The 19,883-nt window shown below is 40.3% G+C and overlaps 1 protein-coding gene across 6 annotated transcripts in view; it reads left to right on the top strand.

Moving 5' to 3' along the window:
- The window catches only part of LOC135873573 (sodium channel protein type 5 subunit alpha-like), a 262,049-nt gene that overhangs the window by 215,772 nt on the left and 26,394 nt on the right, over positions 1 to 19,883 (top strand). For 4 of the 6 annotated variants that reach the window (XM_065398186.1, XM_065398187.1, XM_065398190.1 and 1 more), the window contains one exon: positions 12,322 to 12,444. In XM_065398186.1, the coding sequence (XP_065254258.1) occupies positions 12,322 to 12,444 (123 nt within the window). Of the gene's footprint in view, positions 1 to 11,415; positions 11,539 to 12,321; positions 12,445 to 19,883 lie in introns of all 6 variants that reach the window. The other 2 variants (XM_065398188.1, XM_065398185.1) reach the window with 1 other exon arrangement.

Raw genomic sequence — 19,883 nt, 5'->3', positions numbered from 1 at the left:
GATGTAGCATATCTTGACTTTAGTAAGACTTTTGATACTGTCTCACATGACCTTCTCAAAAACAAACTAGGGAAAATATAGCCTACATGGAGCAAAACCAATCCCAGAGCGTAGTTATCAATGCTTCACAGTCAAACTGGAAAGGCATATTGAATGGGGTCTCAAAGGGATCTGCCTAGGTCTGGTTTAGTTCAATATCTTCATCAATGATTTAGATAATGGTGTAGAGAGTACACTTATCAAAGTTTGCAGATAATGCCAAGCTGGCAGGGGTTATGAGTGCTTTGGGGGACTGAATTAAAATTCAAAATGATCTGGACAAACTGGAGAAATGATCTGAAGTAAATAGGATGAAATTCAATAAGGACAAATGCAAAGTATTCCACTTAGGAAGGAACAGTCAGTGGCACACATACAAAATGGGAAATGACTGCCTAGGAAAGAGTACTACAGAGAGGGATCTGGGAGGTCATAGTGGATCACAAGCTAAATATGAGTCAACAGTGAAACACATTTGCAAAAAAACCCAAACATCATTCTATGATGTATTAGCAGGAATGTTGTAAGCAAGACATGAGAAGTTATTCTTCTGCTCTACTCTATGCCGATTAGGCCTCAGCCTGAGTATTGTGTCCAGTTCTGGGAAAATGTGGACAAATTGGAGAATGTTCAGAGAAGAGCAACAAAAATGATTAAAGGTCTAGAAAACATGACCTATATAGGGAGATTGAAAAAACTGGGTTTGTTTAGTCTGAAGAAGAGAAGACTGAGAGGGGACATGATACATAAAAGGTTGTTACAAGAAAGAAGGAGAAAATTTGTTCTCCTTAATCTCTCAGGATAGGACGGGAAGCAATGGTCTTAAATTGCAGCAAGAGCGATTTAGGTTGGACATTAGGAAAAACTTCCTGTCAGGGTGGTTAAGCACTGGAATAAATTGCCTAGGGAGGTTGTGGAATCTCCATCATTGGACATTTTTAAGAGCAGGTTAGACAAACACCTGTTAGGGATGGTCTAGTTATTATTAGTCCTGCCTTGAGTTCAGGGGACTGAACTAGATGACCTATTGAGATCCCTTCCAGTCCTATACTTCTATGATTCAAAATGGCGTGAATGTGATTTATCGAGTGATTGCCTATATGAAAATATTTTTCTGACACTTTGGGTTTTTTTATTCTTTAGTCTTTTCCTCTGTCTGTAAAGTGCAATTTATCACTTATATCATAAATGCTATACATTTCTCTTTGTTTACAAACAGTACATCTTCATCTATTCCCCTTCAATTATCTTTCCTGCCCTGAACTGCGTGTTATTTTACCAGTAGCTCTTTTCCCTCCGGAGCATTTTCCTCCTTCTCCACATTCCACTGTGAATATGTTTTTGGTTGCTTTTGCATAGGATATTTTACGGATAGTTTTAGTTTTCTCGATCTATCTTTCTTGTTCTGCTGCCACTAGGGCCATCAATTAATCGCAGTTAATCCCTGCAACTGAAAGCAAAATTAACACGGCAGAGGGGCTGGAGCAGCACCAGCCCGCAGCTTCCCTTCCCGAATGGGAGGGAGGCTGGAGAAGCCCCAACCCGCAGCTTCCCAGGTGGCGGAGGGGCTGGAGCCGCCCCAGCCCACAGTTCCCTGGGTGGTGGGGGGGTTTGGAGCCGCCCCAGCCCACAACTTCCTAGGCGGCTGAAGCCCCACACCCCAAGAGGAGCTAGAGCCCCGAGCCCCATGCCCCGACAAGGGCTGAAGCCCCAAGCAGGGCTGAAGCCCTGAGCCCCCAGAGCTGAGCCTATATTTGAAAATATAGAACCCCGCCAAAAAAATATATATAAATGGTATTTTAATATTGTTTAACAGTGCGATTAATCGTGATTACTTTTTTTAATTGCTTGACAGCCCTAGCTGCCACAAACCCTTTGTATACTGCACTGTGCTTATCCCCCCAATTGTTGCATTTTATTTCTCTTCCTTCCATTCTGTTCTCATACAAGTGTTCTCCTCCACATTTACCACACCTCGTTTTCCCCTTACAGACAGCCATCACATGCCCAAATCTTTGACATATATAACATCTCAAAGGAGCCAGGATATATGGTTTAACTCAGAAGAGTGGATATCCTATGTTAACCCTATTGGGTAGCGTTCTACCTTGGACAGATGTGGATGCTGTGTGTTCTCCCCCTCTCCTGCTAATCAGTTGCTAAACAAACAGCAATTGGTCCTCATTTATACCCCTTTTAATTTCATCCTCAGTAATGCCTCCTGAAACTCCATACATTACCCCTCTTGCTTCTGTCATAGGCAGCTGGCAAATTAGTTTATTTTCCCTGAAATTGTAGTTTAAAGAAGTTTCTCAGCCTGTTCCTGTGTGTACATTCTACTACTAAATCTCCACCCTGCATTGTTTTAGCTCTCAATATACCTCCAATACTTCGCCTAATCCACTGTTTTCAAGAGATTAACATCTCCCATCTTTACATTTTCAGCTAGTGATTTGATATTTGAGATGTTAATCCTTTTCCTTACTCTTTTTTTCCATCCCTGTCTGCTCCCTCTTCTTCAGATACAGATATTTCTGTTCTTTTTCTCTTCTTCCTAATCTGAAGCCATTCCTCATCCTTTGCTTCTTCTCCCTCCATTTCCAACGTAGCTTCCAGCCTTTCCCTCTCAGCCTGTATTTCCAGCTCTGTTCAGCCAGCCAGCCCAAGCCCCAGCTCTCAGCCTCTCCCAGTCTACACAGCCAGCCTGCAGCCCTGCAAATAGCCACCTCAAGCCCAGCCAGCAGCCCAACTAGCCCCCTTTCTTTTTTTTTTCCTTTTTCTCTCTCTATGGCGAAGCAGACAACTAAATAGTCTATAGCCGCCACCATCTCTAATTCCTCAGTACGTAGTGGTTTAGATCCTCTCACTCTGCCCTGTGTCTTTCAGGTAATGTCTGAGCATCTTTTTAATAAGACTCCATTTCCCCGATGTTTTTACTAAATCACATCATGTAATTTTTTTTACCTTAAGACATTTGAATGCCTCAACAAACTTTTCCCTTTCTTTATCAAAGCCCTGACATACCCACAAAAGGTGATCAATTGTTTCTTCCACTTTACAGAAATCACATAGTCCATCTTTGTGTCTTTTTATTCAAAAAAGATTTTTGTTTAAGCCACAATGGCCAGTTAGAACTCTAAACAAAGATACACCATTAGTCCTATCCAAGTCCTGAAGTGTCGAAATCCTCCACTCTAGGGCACAGTTCAAAAAATCTTCTTCCTCTTTTTTCATTCATCCAAATTTTTTGCCATTCCTTGTTTAAATTTTTCTGTTCTAGGCTTTTGAATTCCTGTTTACTCAAGGGTATTTCTATGTCAATCCTTCCACTTCTTACAGCATTTTTAGCTGCTTTGTCCACCATTTCATTCCCTATTATCCCACTGTGCGCTGGGATCCAAGTTAATGCTACATGTGTCCCCATCTGTACTAACTCTCTTATTAGACATATAACTTCATTGATTATATCACTTCTGCGTACTGAGACACCCGTTTTTATTGCCATAAGGCCTGAGATTGAATCCGAAAAAATGACCGCTGCTACTGGGTGTCCATCCCAGATCTAATTTAATGCTAGTATTATTGCTACTAGTTCAGCTGTCATGTCAGCTACATAGTCAGATATTCTTTTAGATGTACTAATGCCCAATTTTGTTATATAATATGCTGTCTTTACTCTTCCTGTTTTTTTCTTTTTTGGGCCTATCTGTATATATTTGACAAAACCAACTCTACTTTTCATGCATATACTGGTACACTTAATCTTTAATACTTACTGTCTCTTTTTTACCATTAACTTTAGAAAAGTAAATCTAAATCCACATTTGGACCTGCAACTTTCCATCATAGCTAATTTTCCCATGACTAAAAGTTTTGACTTCATTCAGCTTTTCATTGTCTTTCAACTCCAGCATCCACACACTAAGGGTATGTCTACACTACCCGCCAGATCGGCGGATAGTGATCGATGTATCAGGGATCGATTTATCGTGTCTAGTGTAGATGCGATAAAATCAATCCCCGATCGCTCTGCCGTCGACTCCGGAACTCCACCGCGGCGAGAGGCGGAAGCGGAGTCGACGGGGGAGCGGCAGCGGTCGACTTGCCGCCCGTCCTCAGAGCCAGGTAAATCGACCTAAGATACACCAACTTCAGCTACGCTATTCGCGTAGCTGAAGTTGTGTATCTTAGGTCGCCCTCCTCCCCCCCCCCCCCCCCCAGTGTAGAGTTCTAACGTCATGTGCAATATTTCATCTATTGAATTCCCAGCAGTCCTCATCAATTTGTTTGGTACTTGCATCGTTGCAGTTCCAATTAACTTTGGCCCAGAGTTAGATCCAGTACTTTCATTCATAGTGGAACTGGCGTTTCACTAGAAGCTATCTGAAGCACACATGTAGGTGTTGTAATAAATGCACCTCACACAATTTGTAGTGCCTGTAGCTCCCTTTCTGCTGCAAACTGCCTGGCTTTATACTGTACTTTAGCCACCTTCTCCCTCAGCAGGACTTTGAGGCATTAGTCATTTTCAATCAAGCCAAACTCTCCACCAGGTGCAGCCTATGAAATTAATTGGCCTTGTCTGTGCCACCTTAACCCCTTCAGGCTTAGTATGGGGGTGAACACCCCATCACAATGCTACTGAAATATGATTGGTTTGATGGAAACATTCAAACAAACTCCTTGAGAGACATGTACTTCACAGAGATGTGCTTGTTTCTCACAACTTTTTTAGAAGGGGATGGATTTTTTTAAAGCAAATGCCTTAGAAATATGTAAAAACAACAAGGAGTCTGGTGGCACCTTAAAGACTAACAGATTTATTTGGGCATAAGCTTTCGTGGGTAAAAACCTCACTCCTTCAGATGCATCTGAAGAAGTGAGGTTTTTACCCACGAAAGCTTATGCCCAAATAAATCTGTTAGTCTTTAAGGTGCCACCAGACTCCTTGTTTTTGCAGATACAGACTAACATGGCTACCCCCTGATACTTAGAAATATGTGTTCAAAATATATACTTGAATGCTCTGCATAGCAAGGGGAAAGGGACATGTGGCACATTTGGAACTTAAAGCATACCCTTTTCTCTTCCTATTGATTTTTAAAGTCCAGACCCACCGTAGATCACCATTCCCACACATAAGTCACCCAATCCCACACTAACCTCTTGGATCTGGTCTTCTCTAGGAAAAAAACCATGTTCTTAACTTGGGTTAGCTAACACATGGCAACTTATACAAGGTAAAATCCTAGGGATGCCAAGGCAGCTTTTAATGTCAGCACATTAGCAGATCTATATAAACCCTAGGTTCCCACATAGTCTTTATCTTGACCTGCTAATATGTGTGAAGACTACAAACTGCCTGGTCATCACTAGGATTTCACCTCATATTAGTTATCACATGTTTGCTAACATGAGTTAACAACATGCTTTTTGTTTTTTTCCTAATGAAGATACACCTTTATGGAGACGTAGAAGCTCCATAGGAGTAAGCTAAGTGCCATAATATTACAATATTTCATGGTTTTCAAACGTATTTTTACCTAGAAAATCCTATGGGCTATAAAATACAAAGATTAAAACAGTTAGAAAAATGTGCACTGTTGTTAAAATTGGGGCTTACATTCTCTCCACCGGTGCTTTCCAGATTCCTGCAGGATTCAGGGGGTAAGTCTGATATAATACAGAATATAAGGCAGTAAGCTACCGTGGCTTTGGTCTTCACAAGCTTGCAAAAGAAAAAAACACACATTAGAAAAGTGCTGACTTTCCTTTTTGCCGTGCTTATGTGGGGCAGTCAGCACTGATTTCGAAAGCTGTTTGATTATTTTTTTTAATAGCCTTTGGGTTCACAGTTAATCAAGTCCAAACAGCCAACTCCCTGCTGTAGTGATTTTCCTATAAATAAAATTTGACAGGGAGAAATCAAATACCTTTGAAATCAACAGTAGAGTATTTAGACAAGTTGTCTCGAACTGAGGACTGACTCCAGCCTTGTAAATCATTGCCAAATATCACACAGCTTGACGGCCTAATCCTCTGAATAGATATCTAATACTGTGTAAATCTGTGTCAGGAGGACAGCAGCACCTGTGATGTATTTCAGGGTGACATTTGTGGCACTCTAGAGAAACTGGTAACCCGTTCTGAGCTGAAACCTGGTCTTACAGGATTTGAACAATGGACCTTTTGCCTTGAGCGGAGGTGGACCTATGGCCCATAAATCTGGGACTGAGGAAAGAAGAGAATAAAGCACATGTGGGGCAGGGGCACCATTTCAGATTTTGGGGGGGCAACTTTAACCATGATTCCTGGGGCTACCTAGGTACTTGAAAACTCTAGGTTTTTTGGCAGATAACTTAGCAATTAGCTGACAGGAGCCCTGTATCTAATTCCTTTATAAAAGAAAGAAAATTAAGTAAATATTAGACCCATTCAGCTCTAATAACAACATGTTCTGACATCTTGTGCCAAGTCACTTAACGGACACTGGTTAGGTTTAAAATTTTAATGTATATTCTTACTTTATTACTAACTCTGTGGAGAGAGAGACCCTGTCAGGACTCCTGGGAGGAGAGCAGGGTCTAATAGGTTACAGCGTGGAGCAGATACACCTGGGTTCTATATAAGAACATCAGAATGGCCATACTGGGTAAGACCAATGGTCCATCTAGCCCAGTATCCTGTCTTCCAACAGTGGCCAATGCCAGGTGCTTCAGAGGGAATGAACAGAACAGGCAATCATCAAGTTGTCCTGTTGCCCACTCCCAGCTTCTGGCAAACAGAGGCGAGGGACATGCAGAACATCGTGTTGGATCCCTGTCCACCCTGGCTAATAGCTATTGCTGGACTTATCCTCCATTAACTTATCTAGTTCTTATTGGAACCCTGTTATAGTTTTGGCCTTCACAACATCCCTGGCAAAGAGTTACACATGTTGACTGTGAAGAAATGCTTTCTTTTGGTGGTTTTAAATTTGCTGCCTATTAATTTCATTGGGTGACCCCTAGTTCTTGTGATATGTGAAGGAGTACATAACATTTCCTTATTCAATTTTTCCACACCTTTCATGATTTATAGACCTCTATCATATCCCTCCTTAGTCATGTCTTTTCTAAGCTGAAAAGTCCCAGTCTTTTTAATCTCTCCTCATACAGAAGATGTTCGATACCCCTAATCATTTCTTTTGCCCTTCTCTGTACCTTTTCCAAATCCAATGTATCTTTTTGAGATAGGGTGACCAAATCTGCAAGCACTATTCAATATGTTGGCATACCATGGATTTATATAGAGACAATATGATATTATCCTCTTATTATATTTCCCTTTCTTAATGATTCCCAATATTCTGTTTGCTTTTTTAATTGCCACTGCACATTGAGCAGATGTTTTCAGAGAACTATCCACAGTGACTCCAGTATCTCTTTATTGATGGGTTCAGCTAATTTAGACCCCATCATTTTGTATGTATAGTTGGGATTATATTTTGCCATGTGCATTACTTTGTTTTTATCACCACTGAATTTCTTCTGCCATTGTGTTGCCCAGTCACCCTTTGTAACTCTTCCCAGTATCTCTATCTTGAGTAATTTTGTATCATCTGCAAATTTTACCACCTCAGTGCCTACCCCTTTTCCCAGATCATTTATGTATATGTTGAATATATACACCTCTACCTCGATATAACGCTGTCCTTGGGAGCCAAAAAATCTTACCGCGTTATAAGTGAAACTGCGTTATATCGAACTTGCTTTGATCCGCCGGAGTGCGCAGCCCTGTCCCTCCCCCCCCCCCCCCCCCCCGAGCACTGCTTTGCTTTACCGCGTTATATCCGAATTCGTGTTATATCAGGCATTATATCGGGGTAGAGGTGTACCTCTCTCCATTCTCACCTTTTATTCCTACCCTTTGTTTCCTATCTTTTAACTGAAGTGCCTGGCAGTGCTTTCAGGATAATTAATTTACTTTAATGACAAGCCTTTTGTTATCTTAATCACCCTGCCTCTATTTATAAACAAACTCCCTGCCCCAAAGGCTGTGCTGCTCACAGCTTCTGAACTCCACATATCACACTCAAGCTGTTGCAGTTAAGAGCTCAGTCAGGAGCTAGGGTGAGTAGATCTCCCCTACAAAACTCAGCGGGGGGGGGGGGGCTAAATCCCTCCCTTGCCCCCGCCCAATGGTGCCCCTGATTGTGCGGGAGACCTGAAAACCTTTCAAAAGTTTTGCCTTTAACTCATTCTGGGTAAAGATAACAAAGGGAAAGGATTGTAGTTGCACTGCATTTTAATCCTTTTGTTGTAAAAATGCATTTTTTTTAAAAATGAAAGAGCTGAACTTTTAGCAAGTGCATTGGTAATTTAGTTTCTGTTTTCCATATCATCTCTCAACCTATTCATAATAATGCACACAGTTCTCTTTTTCGTTCACCTCCCACATAGGCAAACAACTGTGGAAAGGGAGCTCAAGGACTCTGCAGGACTAGTGCCATGGTCTGGCTATGCCAGACAAAAGAAAGGAGGCACCAGGTGTGGTTTAATTAGGCTGCAACTTTATTTGCTTAAAATATCTGGGAGTACCTGGCAACAATTTGTACAGTACAGGAATAGTAGGAGATGTAGGATGTAGTACCAGATGTAGGAGCCCCAACCCTCTTCCTCAACTCCTTTAAAGGGTGCTAGGAAAAGGAGGGGGGGTCGCTTCCCTTGTACGAGATGTAAGGGCCCCAAAACCCCTTTACCCAGCTCCCTTAAGGAATGATTTCCTTCCAAGCCTTTTCCAATCCGTGTTATCCGATACCTGAATTACACCCATATTGAGTACCTGCACTGGACATCCACAACAAGTTTTATGTAGTAAGTTGCAACATTATAACCTAACCCTCTTACTCCACCCCACTGGGTCTCAAACCAGCTGTTGGGAAGGTGAACCCCCACACACACACACCTTGGTCAATCTGTCAGTGAGGGAAAAATTCCTTCCCAGTCCTCCCCCACCCACCAAGGAAAAGACCAACTAGCATAATGTCCACATCAGGTCAAGGGGGAATCCGGTCCTTTTGCTATATTCAGGGTGGGTGTATGCTGCCACCTTGATCCTCATAAAGAGGGCCCCTGCAGGGTTGCATGGGGTATAAATATCCTCCCACTCTTCCAATCAGCAGGAAGGGCAGTGCAGTTACTTTCTCCTGACCTGGGAACAACTGCTTCCTGCCCTTCCTGTCCATCCCTGTAAACATTCCCCTTTCTTCCCACCCATTGTAAGAAATTCTTAAAGGAGCAACACCCCTTTTCTCCCATCTAACTGGACAAAAAAAACAAACCTTGCATGAAGCTTGCGGTGGACACATTATCAGTATTAAATTTTCCAAAGGGGGTAGGAGTAGAAATATGTCCAGACACCCTCTGAAATTCCTACTGGGGCAGTACACCTCACAGGGCTGTGTATCTATGCTGTAGTGGAGTCCTTAGTATACAGGGAATACCTCAGTAATGCCAATCATGTTACAGTGTTGTGAGTCAGCAATTGAAAAGCTATTTTATATATGCACGCAGCACATGTGCCCAATACTATGGGCTGAATCCTACAATCCTTTCTCCTTAGTTGGGCAACATTCCCATTGAAGTCAATGGGTGGAGTGAATAAGGACAGCAGAATTTGAGTCCATGTTAATGCAATATCAAGGTCCAGATTTTAACCACAAATTTCAAGAAACTCAGAGTGAAAGGCAAACGAATATTAAATGAACATTTACAGTGCTACACATGAGCATGAGAGAGTGTGAAAATGAGAGACTACTTGGTGATGTAGTGCACTGTGGTTATAAAGGTTTCAGCAACCCCAGTTTTGGTTGGCTACATTAATAATGAATGGTGAAGACCAGGGGTCAGCAACCTTTCAGAAGTGGTGTGCCGAGTCTTCATTTATTCACTCTAATTTAAGGTTTCGCGTGCCAGTAATACATTTTAACGTTTTTAGAAGGTCTCTTTCTATAAGTCTATAATATATAACTAAACTATTGTTGTATGTAAAGTAAATATGGTTTTTTAAATGTTTAAGAAGCTTCATTTAAAATTAAATTAAAATGCAGAGCCCCCCGGAGCAGTGGCCAGGACCCGGGCAGTGTGAGTGCCACTGAAAACCAGCTCGCGTGCCGCCTTCGGCACACGTGCCATAGGTTGCCTACCCCTGGTGAAGACAATACCAGGCTACACAGAGCATCCCAAATGAGTGTCAGTAAAAGCTTTATACCACACTAATTCTAATTCAATTCAGAAATGTTATAGAGAGTTTTACATGTTTTAGTAATACTATTTTTCATAGGCCCTCCACCTGTAAAAGCCAGGCTGCCATAGTTAATCATTAATTCCAAGTGAGCAAGCCTTAGAAAGGGAGAGAAAAATATGACTAATTAATATATGGAACCTATAAAAATTATCTACTTAAACCTAGCCTATGTCTGATCTGTCTACCTATTAAGCTTTTATACCATGCTTATCACCATGGTACAGAAGCATTTATTATCCGTCTTCCTTCCACTCCAGCCACGGGAGCTGAATCAGTGAGGTGAGTTTGTCTATTGCACCGTGTTAAAGTGTGTATCAGTGGCTAGTGCTCGGTGCTGTACACCAGTGCTTCTTCCAGTGCAGCTGTGCTGATTTATGCCAGCTCAGAATCTGACCCATTGTGTCTGCCCCTGGCACTATTGACTCCAGGAGCTGCTACCCGACTGCTGGCTGTGTCTAAAAGGTGCAATAGAACCATTAATTTATAAAAAATTAAAACATTGAGTGCATTGTACAAAGATGTTTAGAGATGATTACTGTCTGCTCAGCCTTGTGTATTCAAATGACTAAGCTTATAGGAGTAGGGATGGCCCAGGGGTTAGGATGCTAGCCTGGGACTTAGACGATATGGGTTCAATTTCCTGCTCCATCATAGACCTCCTGCATGATGTGTTTCTGGTCCCCTCTGTAAAATGGGGGTAATGGCATTTCCCTCCATTACAGGGGGGTGGTGAAGATAAACACATTCAAGACTGGAAAGCACTCAGATATTACAGTAATGGGGGCCATATAAGTACCTTAGATAGACAGGAACGAAGGATTTGTCAAGGTGAGCAATGCACATATTAAGGTAGTCAGTCAGATCTCAATTCCTGGCAATAGAAAAGGTTGTAAAGATGGAACAAAAATTAATCTGTGTATTTTCCTGTTGAAAGTCAGAGAGATGCTTACAGTGTATGGGAGTAACTTCCTTTTTCACTCCCCAGTCAGTAAGAATTCAGGCTGTGAATATCATCTGTGGCTGTAAAACCCATTTACTTCGTGTTTGTTCATCTGACCAGTAATCTCAAATTCCATTCAATCTGCACAGATTTCAGTTGTTTGCCTGATAGCAACAACTCTTGACTATGACCAGCTGGGCGCTATGAAATCTCTCAGAACACTGAGGGCATTGCGGCCCCTCCGAGCCCTATCCAGATTTGAGAGCATAAGGGTAAGGGTATCTTTTAGTGTCTATCAAGTATGAGCACTTTTAATGCTGAGCACCTTCTAACTTTCCTTACAGGAAAATAACATAGAATCTTCTCTTTTAGGTGCTGTGTGGGGATCCAGATAACGGTGACAATGGAAAGAGTCACACAAATGATATACATAATTCTTTTAAAGAGTCCATAATAAACTCAGATCCAGTGGCAGGTTAAGGGGAGATTTTTTTTAAATCAGTATTTAGGATTGATAATTCAGTCGACCATGGCAATCTTAAAATCTTCTACCGTTTTAATAAATCATTGGCTCTTGCAGGATCTTAAAGTGATTCATTGGGAGAGCACTAAATTGTAGCATTTACATGATTTAATAATACTTCTAATGATAGATACACACACACCTCTGTCAGCTGTAAACTAAATAAAATGTTGCCGCCACAGAATAGTATTTTTGTAATTGTAATCTCCCCTTTTTCTGACCAAAAAGGTCCTGTTGACATTACTAGGCACCTGTGTGCTTCGCTAGAAGGAAATAGACTCTATTTCTGAGTTTACATTAAATTGGAACAAAGGCTTTATATTCTGAAGGCATCATGGAAAGAATTGTGTATATATCTGGATGTTAAAACTTCTTTTCTTTCTGCATTGATCTAATTTGATATCTTCCATTTAGGGTATTTCGTCACTGTCCCACTAACAGGTTTTTTCTTTTCAGGAAGGAAAGGCAGAAGAGAAGTAAAATGGTAGGATTGTGCTAATAGTTTGGACTTTTGCTTTATGTCTCCATTCAGGTCTCTTTAATAAGCCTCATAGCTAACTCACTTGGATACTCCGAAATGGGTCCTATTAAATCCCTTAGGACTCTCCGAGCTTTGAGACCATTAAGAGCATTGTCACGATTTGAAGGGATGAGGGTAAGAGTAAACAAAGCAACCATCGAAGCCCATCTGTGTGAACATCAAGCATGTAAAAGGGCCATATTTCTTTGGTTTTGTTTTCATTATGACTGCAAAGGAAATGAATGATAATGCTGTGTGGGAAAAAAACCACCTCCATTGTATTGATTGCATTAGTATAGCTGCAGCTTTTACTCTCTGGTGGATTTCATGATAAGCTAATCCCGCTGCATAACTTGTCATACTATGTTTTAAAAACAACTTTTTGGCTGAGGTAACATCTGGCTAACAATTGTCTCTTTAATTATGAGGCACATCAGGGAAAATAATTTTGCTACAGGTTTGCTCCTGCCTCCAAATTTTATTAAAATTAGAATCAATCACAAAGTTGTTGAGGACTTTTTCACTAATAAAGAAAATGAACATTAGAGGCACACTATGTATAGAAAACAAATGAGCAAATTCACAAAAACTTTCCTCTAAAGTATTTGAATTTTAATATAGAATGCCAGGATTAGCATTGTAAGCATGTGACTTGTGTTCATTGTTCTATCTTGCATGTCTATCCTCTCCCATTTGCATTTTCTTGAATGTATGGATGTATCCACTAGTATCATACATATTTATTTGTGCTTGATTAGCATAGCAAGTATGTTTAAGTATCTGGAGTTGGGCTTTGTTCTTTAAACTATTTTTATCATGCATGACTATCAAATGACGATAGCTGCATTCTGTACCAGTCAAAGGTACCACTAATACTGTAGATCACAAGGCAAAACAAAACAAATCTCTGTATGGCACAACCTGTAACATTTGGGAGTATATAAGGTACCAACTTAAGCACCACTTCCAAGATTTCTGATTCTGATATATGTAAAATTACATCTGTCCTATCTGGAGACACCAAATCCCTAAACTATGTCAAGGAAAATGGTAAGGTGTTAATAATAAAATCAATTTGGAATATGGCGTCTTTTGCCTCTAGATCGCAAGTTCAAATTCAATGTAAGTCACTAGCAATCAAAAGTCTATACAGTCCATGTGCAACAAGTTGGTGGTTTCAGCTGAAGTCCTAGTGGTCCAGTTTCCATATCATAATCATGCCATAGTAAGACAGCCAGAGGACTGAATGAGCCTAGAAATTGAGCTAACCCTATAAATAGTTAAGTACATTGGTGGAGCAGTGTGGGGCATCCAAATTTGAACTGTTTTGGTTCAAAACACTGCATTCTTCTTAGTGAACCCAAACAATATCATATTTTAAAGAGTATTCACACACAAAACAGTGCATAGGCTTAAGCAGCCAGATCCCCAGCTGGTGCAGCTCTACTAAAGTTAATAGAACTACTTCTGTTTACACCAGCTGAGGATCTGGCCCCATATTTTTATTAAGTGTGGGTTGTGCCATATACCCAGCTTCACCTACTACAGGCCACATTGCTTTATCACATTCAGGAGCCCTAGCAGGAACAGAGCAAATATGGTGCAACTGAGAGGGACAAAGATCTGATCTAGACGCATAGTTGCACCAGTTTAGCTAAAGGTGTGATTTGTGCGTGGACATCTTAAATTGATTTAGACCTGACTTACATTGGTTTAACTTAAGTTGGTAAATATACAAGCTCAATCAAAACCCATATAGCCAGTTTTAAAGTATTATAAGAATATCCATACATGAGTTTGTATCGGTTTAACTAAATGGTTGTTAAACCTAGCAACTTCTGTGTGTAGTCCAAGTCCAAAGTATGGGGCATTTGAGAGGCTGAAAAACTGAGAGAGTAGAGAAACACTGAAGGAAGGTTGGGTGGGATGTTTACTGAGAGCTGGAGAAGAAGTTGGTTTGCTGTAAACCTGCAGGAGAAGACCATTTTCTATTACATCAGTCCCAGAAATGCTGTTCCTAAAATGCCCATATTCAGGGGTATCCCAGGTTTTCTGACACACAGTTCTTGTCCTCCCTACCCCGTAGGTATAGTTGGAATGTGTACAGTCTTTGTGCCTCCTTTTTCTGAGCTATCAGAGGTACTGAATTAGCTTGTAAACGATGATAAAGTATCATTGAGAATACGTTCCACTGGAAAATCAAATTATTATATTTTTAGCATGTCTAACCATACTTACCATGGCTAGGGACAGTAAGACCTTTCATTATTAGGAACTCGTATGCTCCAGAATGCACAAGGAAAATTACCAGAGGAGAGAGATATTAAATAATGTTAATGTTGAGACGCAAACACATAGAGTAAGGAGATAATAATAGTTTGTGTTTGTGTAGTGCCTTCAGTTAAGGAGCTCAAAGTACTTTGCAGAACTAAGGTGTAAGCAAGAAAATTCTCATAGGGTGCTTCACTAAACTATATTGTGCCTAGGCTTTGAAGTCAATTGGTCCTGACTAAAAGATAGAGAGGTAGACAGGTGATTTGGGGCCAGTGAATTAGAGGCTTTGATAGGTTTGGAGGGGTGGTGTCTGCAGGGTCCCACCCACACAAGGGCTCCAAGATTGCATGGCAAACAGACCTGTCATGACTAGACTTCAGAGTGGCCAGGCCCCATGCCCTCCACATCCCATTTCTTCCTGTCTGGCAATGGGCTGAGTTCCAGTGCAGGCAGAAGAAATCCTCAGCTTGCACCAGCCCAACAGAGGGTTCTAGAAGTTAGGAGAGAACTACTTTCCGGCTATCCAAAGAGAAACCCTGTGGAGGTGGCCTCCCACAGGGAAACTGCAGCAGAGCCTTCGGCTGGTGCCTAGGGGTAGCCTAATGGTGCATGCACAGCTGCCAAACCCTGCTGACAAAAACTGTCTGACTGATAGATCTCAAAAAGTAATTGTAAATGGGCAATTGTTATCCAGTGATGTAATGTTTCTAGTGTGGTCTCAGGGATCTGTTCTTGACCCAAATCTATTCAATATCATTATCAATGACCTGGAAGAAAATATAAAATCACTGCTGGTAAAGCTTGCTTATGGTACAAAAATTAATATAGTGGTCAATAATGTTAAGGATAGATCAACTATACAGAGCGATCAAATGGGAAACTGGGCTCACTTGAACAACATTCATTTTAATACAGCCAAATACTGCATACATCTAGGAACAAAGAAAATAGGGCACCCTCGTACTATGGGGAACTATATCCTGAAAAACAGAGGTTGAGAAGGGCTTAGGGGTCATAGTGAATAATCCACTGAACATGAGCTTCCCATGTGATGTGATGGCTAACAGAGCTAATGTGATTCTCTGAAGATAAGCAAGGGAATATCAAGTAGGAGTAGGGAGGTGATATTACCTCTTAATAGAGCATAAGTGAAGCCATTACTGAAATACTGACATTCTGGCATCCACATTTAAAAAGGGACATTGAAAAATTGGCAAGGGTTGGAAAAGAACTACAAGAATGATTCAAGGTCTGAAAAATCTGCCTTACAGGGAGGGAGTTAAGAAGTTCAATCTATTTAGCTTATCCAGAAGAAGGTTTAAAAGGTGACTTGATCACAGTCTATAAGTACTGACATGGGGAGAAGAGTTCTAATAGCAGAGGGCTATTAATCTAGCAGACAAAGGCATAATGAGATTCAGTGGATAGAAGCTCAAACTCATCAAATTCAAACTAGAAATAAGGCACACATTTCTAACACTGAGAATAATTAAACATTGGGACAATTTACCTAACAGTGTGGTGGCTTCTGCATCACTTGAAATCTTTAAATCGAGATTGGATGCCTTGCTAAAAGATATGACCCTAGATCAACCAAAAGGTATGGGCTTGATGTCGGAATTACTGGGTGACCTTTTCTATGGCCAGTACTATACAGAAGATCAGACTAAATGTTCACAATGGTCCTTTCAAGCCTTAACATCTATTGGGCAGATCATCAGCTGGTGTAATTGTCCATGAAGTCAGTGGAGCGATGACAATTTACGCAAACTGAGGATCTGCCCCATTATGAATCGGTGAAAGGAAATGTTGAAGATTTAGAGCAGTGGTTCTCAAACTGTGGTTCAGAACCCCATTTTAATGGGGTCGCCAGAGCTGGCTTAGACTTCCTGGGGCCCAGAGCTGAAGCCAAAGCCCGAGCCCCACCACCCGAAGCCGAAGCCTGAGGGTTTCGTCCCTGTGTGTTGGGACTCAGGTTACAGGCCCCCTGCCTGGGGCTGAAGCCCTTGGGCTCCTCTCCCCACCTGGGGCAGTGGGGCTCAGGTGGGCTCAGGCTTTGGTCCCCTCTTCTGGGGTTGTGTAGTAATTTTTATTGTCAGAAGGGGGTTGCAGTGCAATTAAGTTTGAGAACTCCTGATTTAGAGCACCTCCAGATGCCAAGTAGGGCATTGGGTGGCAAAAGGCTACCCCCAACAGAAGTTATGGGGAAGGAGGTTTCGAGCATGGCCAATAAGATAGTAATGGGAATGCAGTGTTATAAAATCATCTCTTATAGATGACTGTACTGTATATGTTATTTCTAGACATAACAGAAATTTGGTCCTTAGTTTTGCAATGTTTGCGTCTCAACTTTAACATAAATTCTTAATAGTTTCGTCTGTTTACATATTCAAGTCCTTAATCAGCTGTCACTTGCACTGATGTAAATTAGGAGTAGCTCCTTTTAAACAAGTGGCATTATGTTGGTGTAAAATCAGTATAAGTCAGAGGAGAATTAGGCCCTTCATTAATAATTCATTCAAAGAGGTGTTACATGATTTGCTTCAAGTCTTGTGTCATATTTTGTTATCTACACTCCACTGAACATAATTCAGCACAAGGAAAAAAGGAGGATGCATGCATGACCATCGTTTGTATTGTCTAACTTGCATGATTGTGTTCTGTTCCTATGCATGATCATTTGCACTGTAATCTCTCTATCTCTAACAGCCATAATGTTTTTGTCTCTGTCACACATAGTGTAGTTGCATTAGTTTGGGGCCAGCATGGTTGGACATTGAACAAAAACATCACATTAAAGAGCAAATGAAAATTATTAAGATATCTATTTGGGCAGTATTCCAATGATCATTTGCTTTGTAAATTATTTTGCATCTTGGTTTACAAAATAAAAATTGGGTTAAAACTATAAAGTTAAGAATGCACTAAATCTAAAAGTGAAAGATAAAATTAGCAAAAGGGACAGTAGTTGTAAAAAGTCTGCATATGGCAAAAATAGGTAGTCGGTCTTGCAAAAAATTTGCTCCTTTCAGAAATGTGCAAAATATAGTTCCAGGACTTGAAAGAGTTATGTAATTGTTAGGGCTGTCGATTAATCGCAGTTAACTCACACGATTAACTCAAAAAAATTAATCGTGATTAAAAAAATTAATCGCAATTAATCACAATTTTAATCACACTGTTAAACAATAAAATACCAATTGAAATTTATTAAATATTTTGGATGTTTTTCTACATTTTCATATATATTGTATTCTGCATTGCAATTGAAATCAAAGTGTATATTATTTTTTATTACAAATATTTGCACTGTAAAAATGATAAACAAAAGAAATAGTATTTTTCAATTCACCTCATACAAGTACTGTAGTGCAATCTCTTTATCGTGAAAGTGCAACTTACAAATGTAGATTTTTTTTTGTTACATAACTGCACTCAAAAACAAAACACTTCAGAGCCTACAAGTGCACTCAGTCCTACTTCTTGTTCAGCCAATCGCTAAGACAAACAAGTTTGTTTACATTTACAGGAGATAATGCTGCCGTCTTCTTATTTACAGTGTCACCAGAAAGTGAGAACAGGCATTTGCATGGCACTTTTGTAGCTGGCATTGCAAGGTATTTACATGCCAGATATGCTAAACATTCGTATGCTCCTTCATGCTTCAGCCACCATTCCAGAGGACATGCTTCCATACTGATGATGCTCGTTAAAAAAATGTATTAATTAAATTTGTGACTGAACTCCTTGGGGGAAAATTGTATGTCCCCAGCTCTGTTTTACCCGCATTCTGCCATATATTTCATGTTATAGCAGTCTCGGATGATGACCCAGCACATGTTGTTCATTTTAAGAACACTTTCACTGCAGATTTGACAAAACTCAAAGAAGGTACCAATGTGAGATTTCTAAAGATAGCTACAGCACTCGACCCAAGGTTTAAAAATCTGAAGTGCCTTCCAAAATCTGAGAGGGATGAGGGTGTGCAGCATGCTTTCAGAAATCTTAAAAGAGCATCATTACGATGCAAAAACCACAGAACCTGAACCACCAAAAAAGAAAATCAACCTTCTGCTGGTGGTATCTGACTCAGATAATGAAAATGAACATGCATCGGTCCGCACTGCTTTGGATTGTTATCGAGTAGAACCCGTCATCAGCATGGACGCATGTCGCCTGGAATGGTGGTTGAAGCATGAAGGGACATATGAATCTTTAGCGCATCTGGCATGTAAATATCTTGCGATGCCGGCTACAACAGTGCCATGAGAACACCTGTTCTCACTTTCAAGTGACATTGTAAACAAGAAGCGGGCAGCATTATTGCCTGCAAATGTAAACAAACTTATTTGTCTGAGCGATTGGCTGAACAAGAAGTAGGACTGAGTGGACTTGCAGGCTCTACAGTTTTACATTGTTTTATTTTTGAATGCAGTTTTTTGTAAATAATTCTACATTTGTAAGTTCAACTTTCATGATAAAGAGATTGCACTACAGTACTCGTACTTGTAGGTGAATTGAAAAATGCTGCTACTTTTGTTTTTTTACAGTGCAGATACTTGTAATCAAAAATAAATATAAAATGAGCCCTGTACATTTTGTATTCTGTGTTGTAATTGAAATCAATATATTTGAAAATGTAGAAAAACATCCAAAAATATTTAAATAAATGGTATTCTATTATTAACAGTGCGATTAATCGCGATTAATTTTTTTAATCACTTAACAGCCCTAGTAATTGTGTATTTTCTTCAGTGTACCAGAATAAACTGCCTGTTCTAAATGTGTAAAATCATTTTACTGTGCTCTTTTATCCTTTCCAGAACCACAAAAGTAATGGTGAAATGAATTTGATATTATTGGCTTGTCAGAAAATTGGGCACTAATATGATAGAAAACAACTGACATTTTCCATAACCAGATTCACAATTTAATAAAATTTCATTTTTGCAGATCGATATCACTTTGTCTCAGTTTCAGAAATGTAAACTGAGAAGGGGAAAGGCTTAGTGTCTGCATATCAGATTCTAATCTTGAAAGCATGAAATAAACAAGGAGACAAATTCATATAGTAAAGTCTGGAATCTGTAGAAAGTCTGCCAGTTTACTTTGCATTGGTCCTGCAAAGTAGTGGCAGCACCTAGAGTAGCTGTGGATATGTAAAAACTGTACAAGCCATTAATATAGTGTGAAAAAATACATTTTGTGACAAAGATTTTTCTTGGGAAAATGTCTTTCATGTTATGCTTAGCATGCATCAAAGGCTTTTACATTTTGGATGGTGGTTTAGAATGCTGAAT

The sequence above is a fragment of the Emys orbicularis genome, chromosome 2, assembly GCF_028017835.1.
Source record: "Emys orbicularis isolate rEmyOrb1 chromosome 2, rEmyOrb1.hap1, whole genome shotgun sequence".
Lineage (NCBI taxonomy): Eukaryota > Metazoa > Chordata > Testudines > Emydidae > Emys > Emys orbicularis.
Note: the sequence above shows the minus strand (reverse complement) of the source record. Positions and strands in the feature narration are given on the sequence as shown.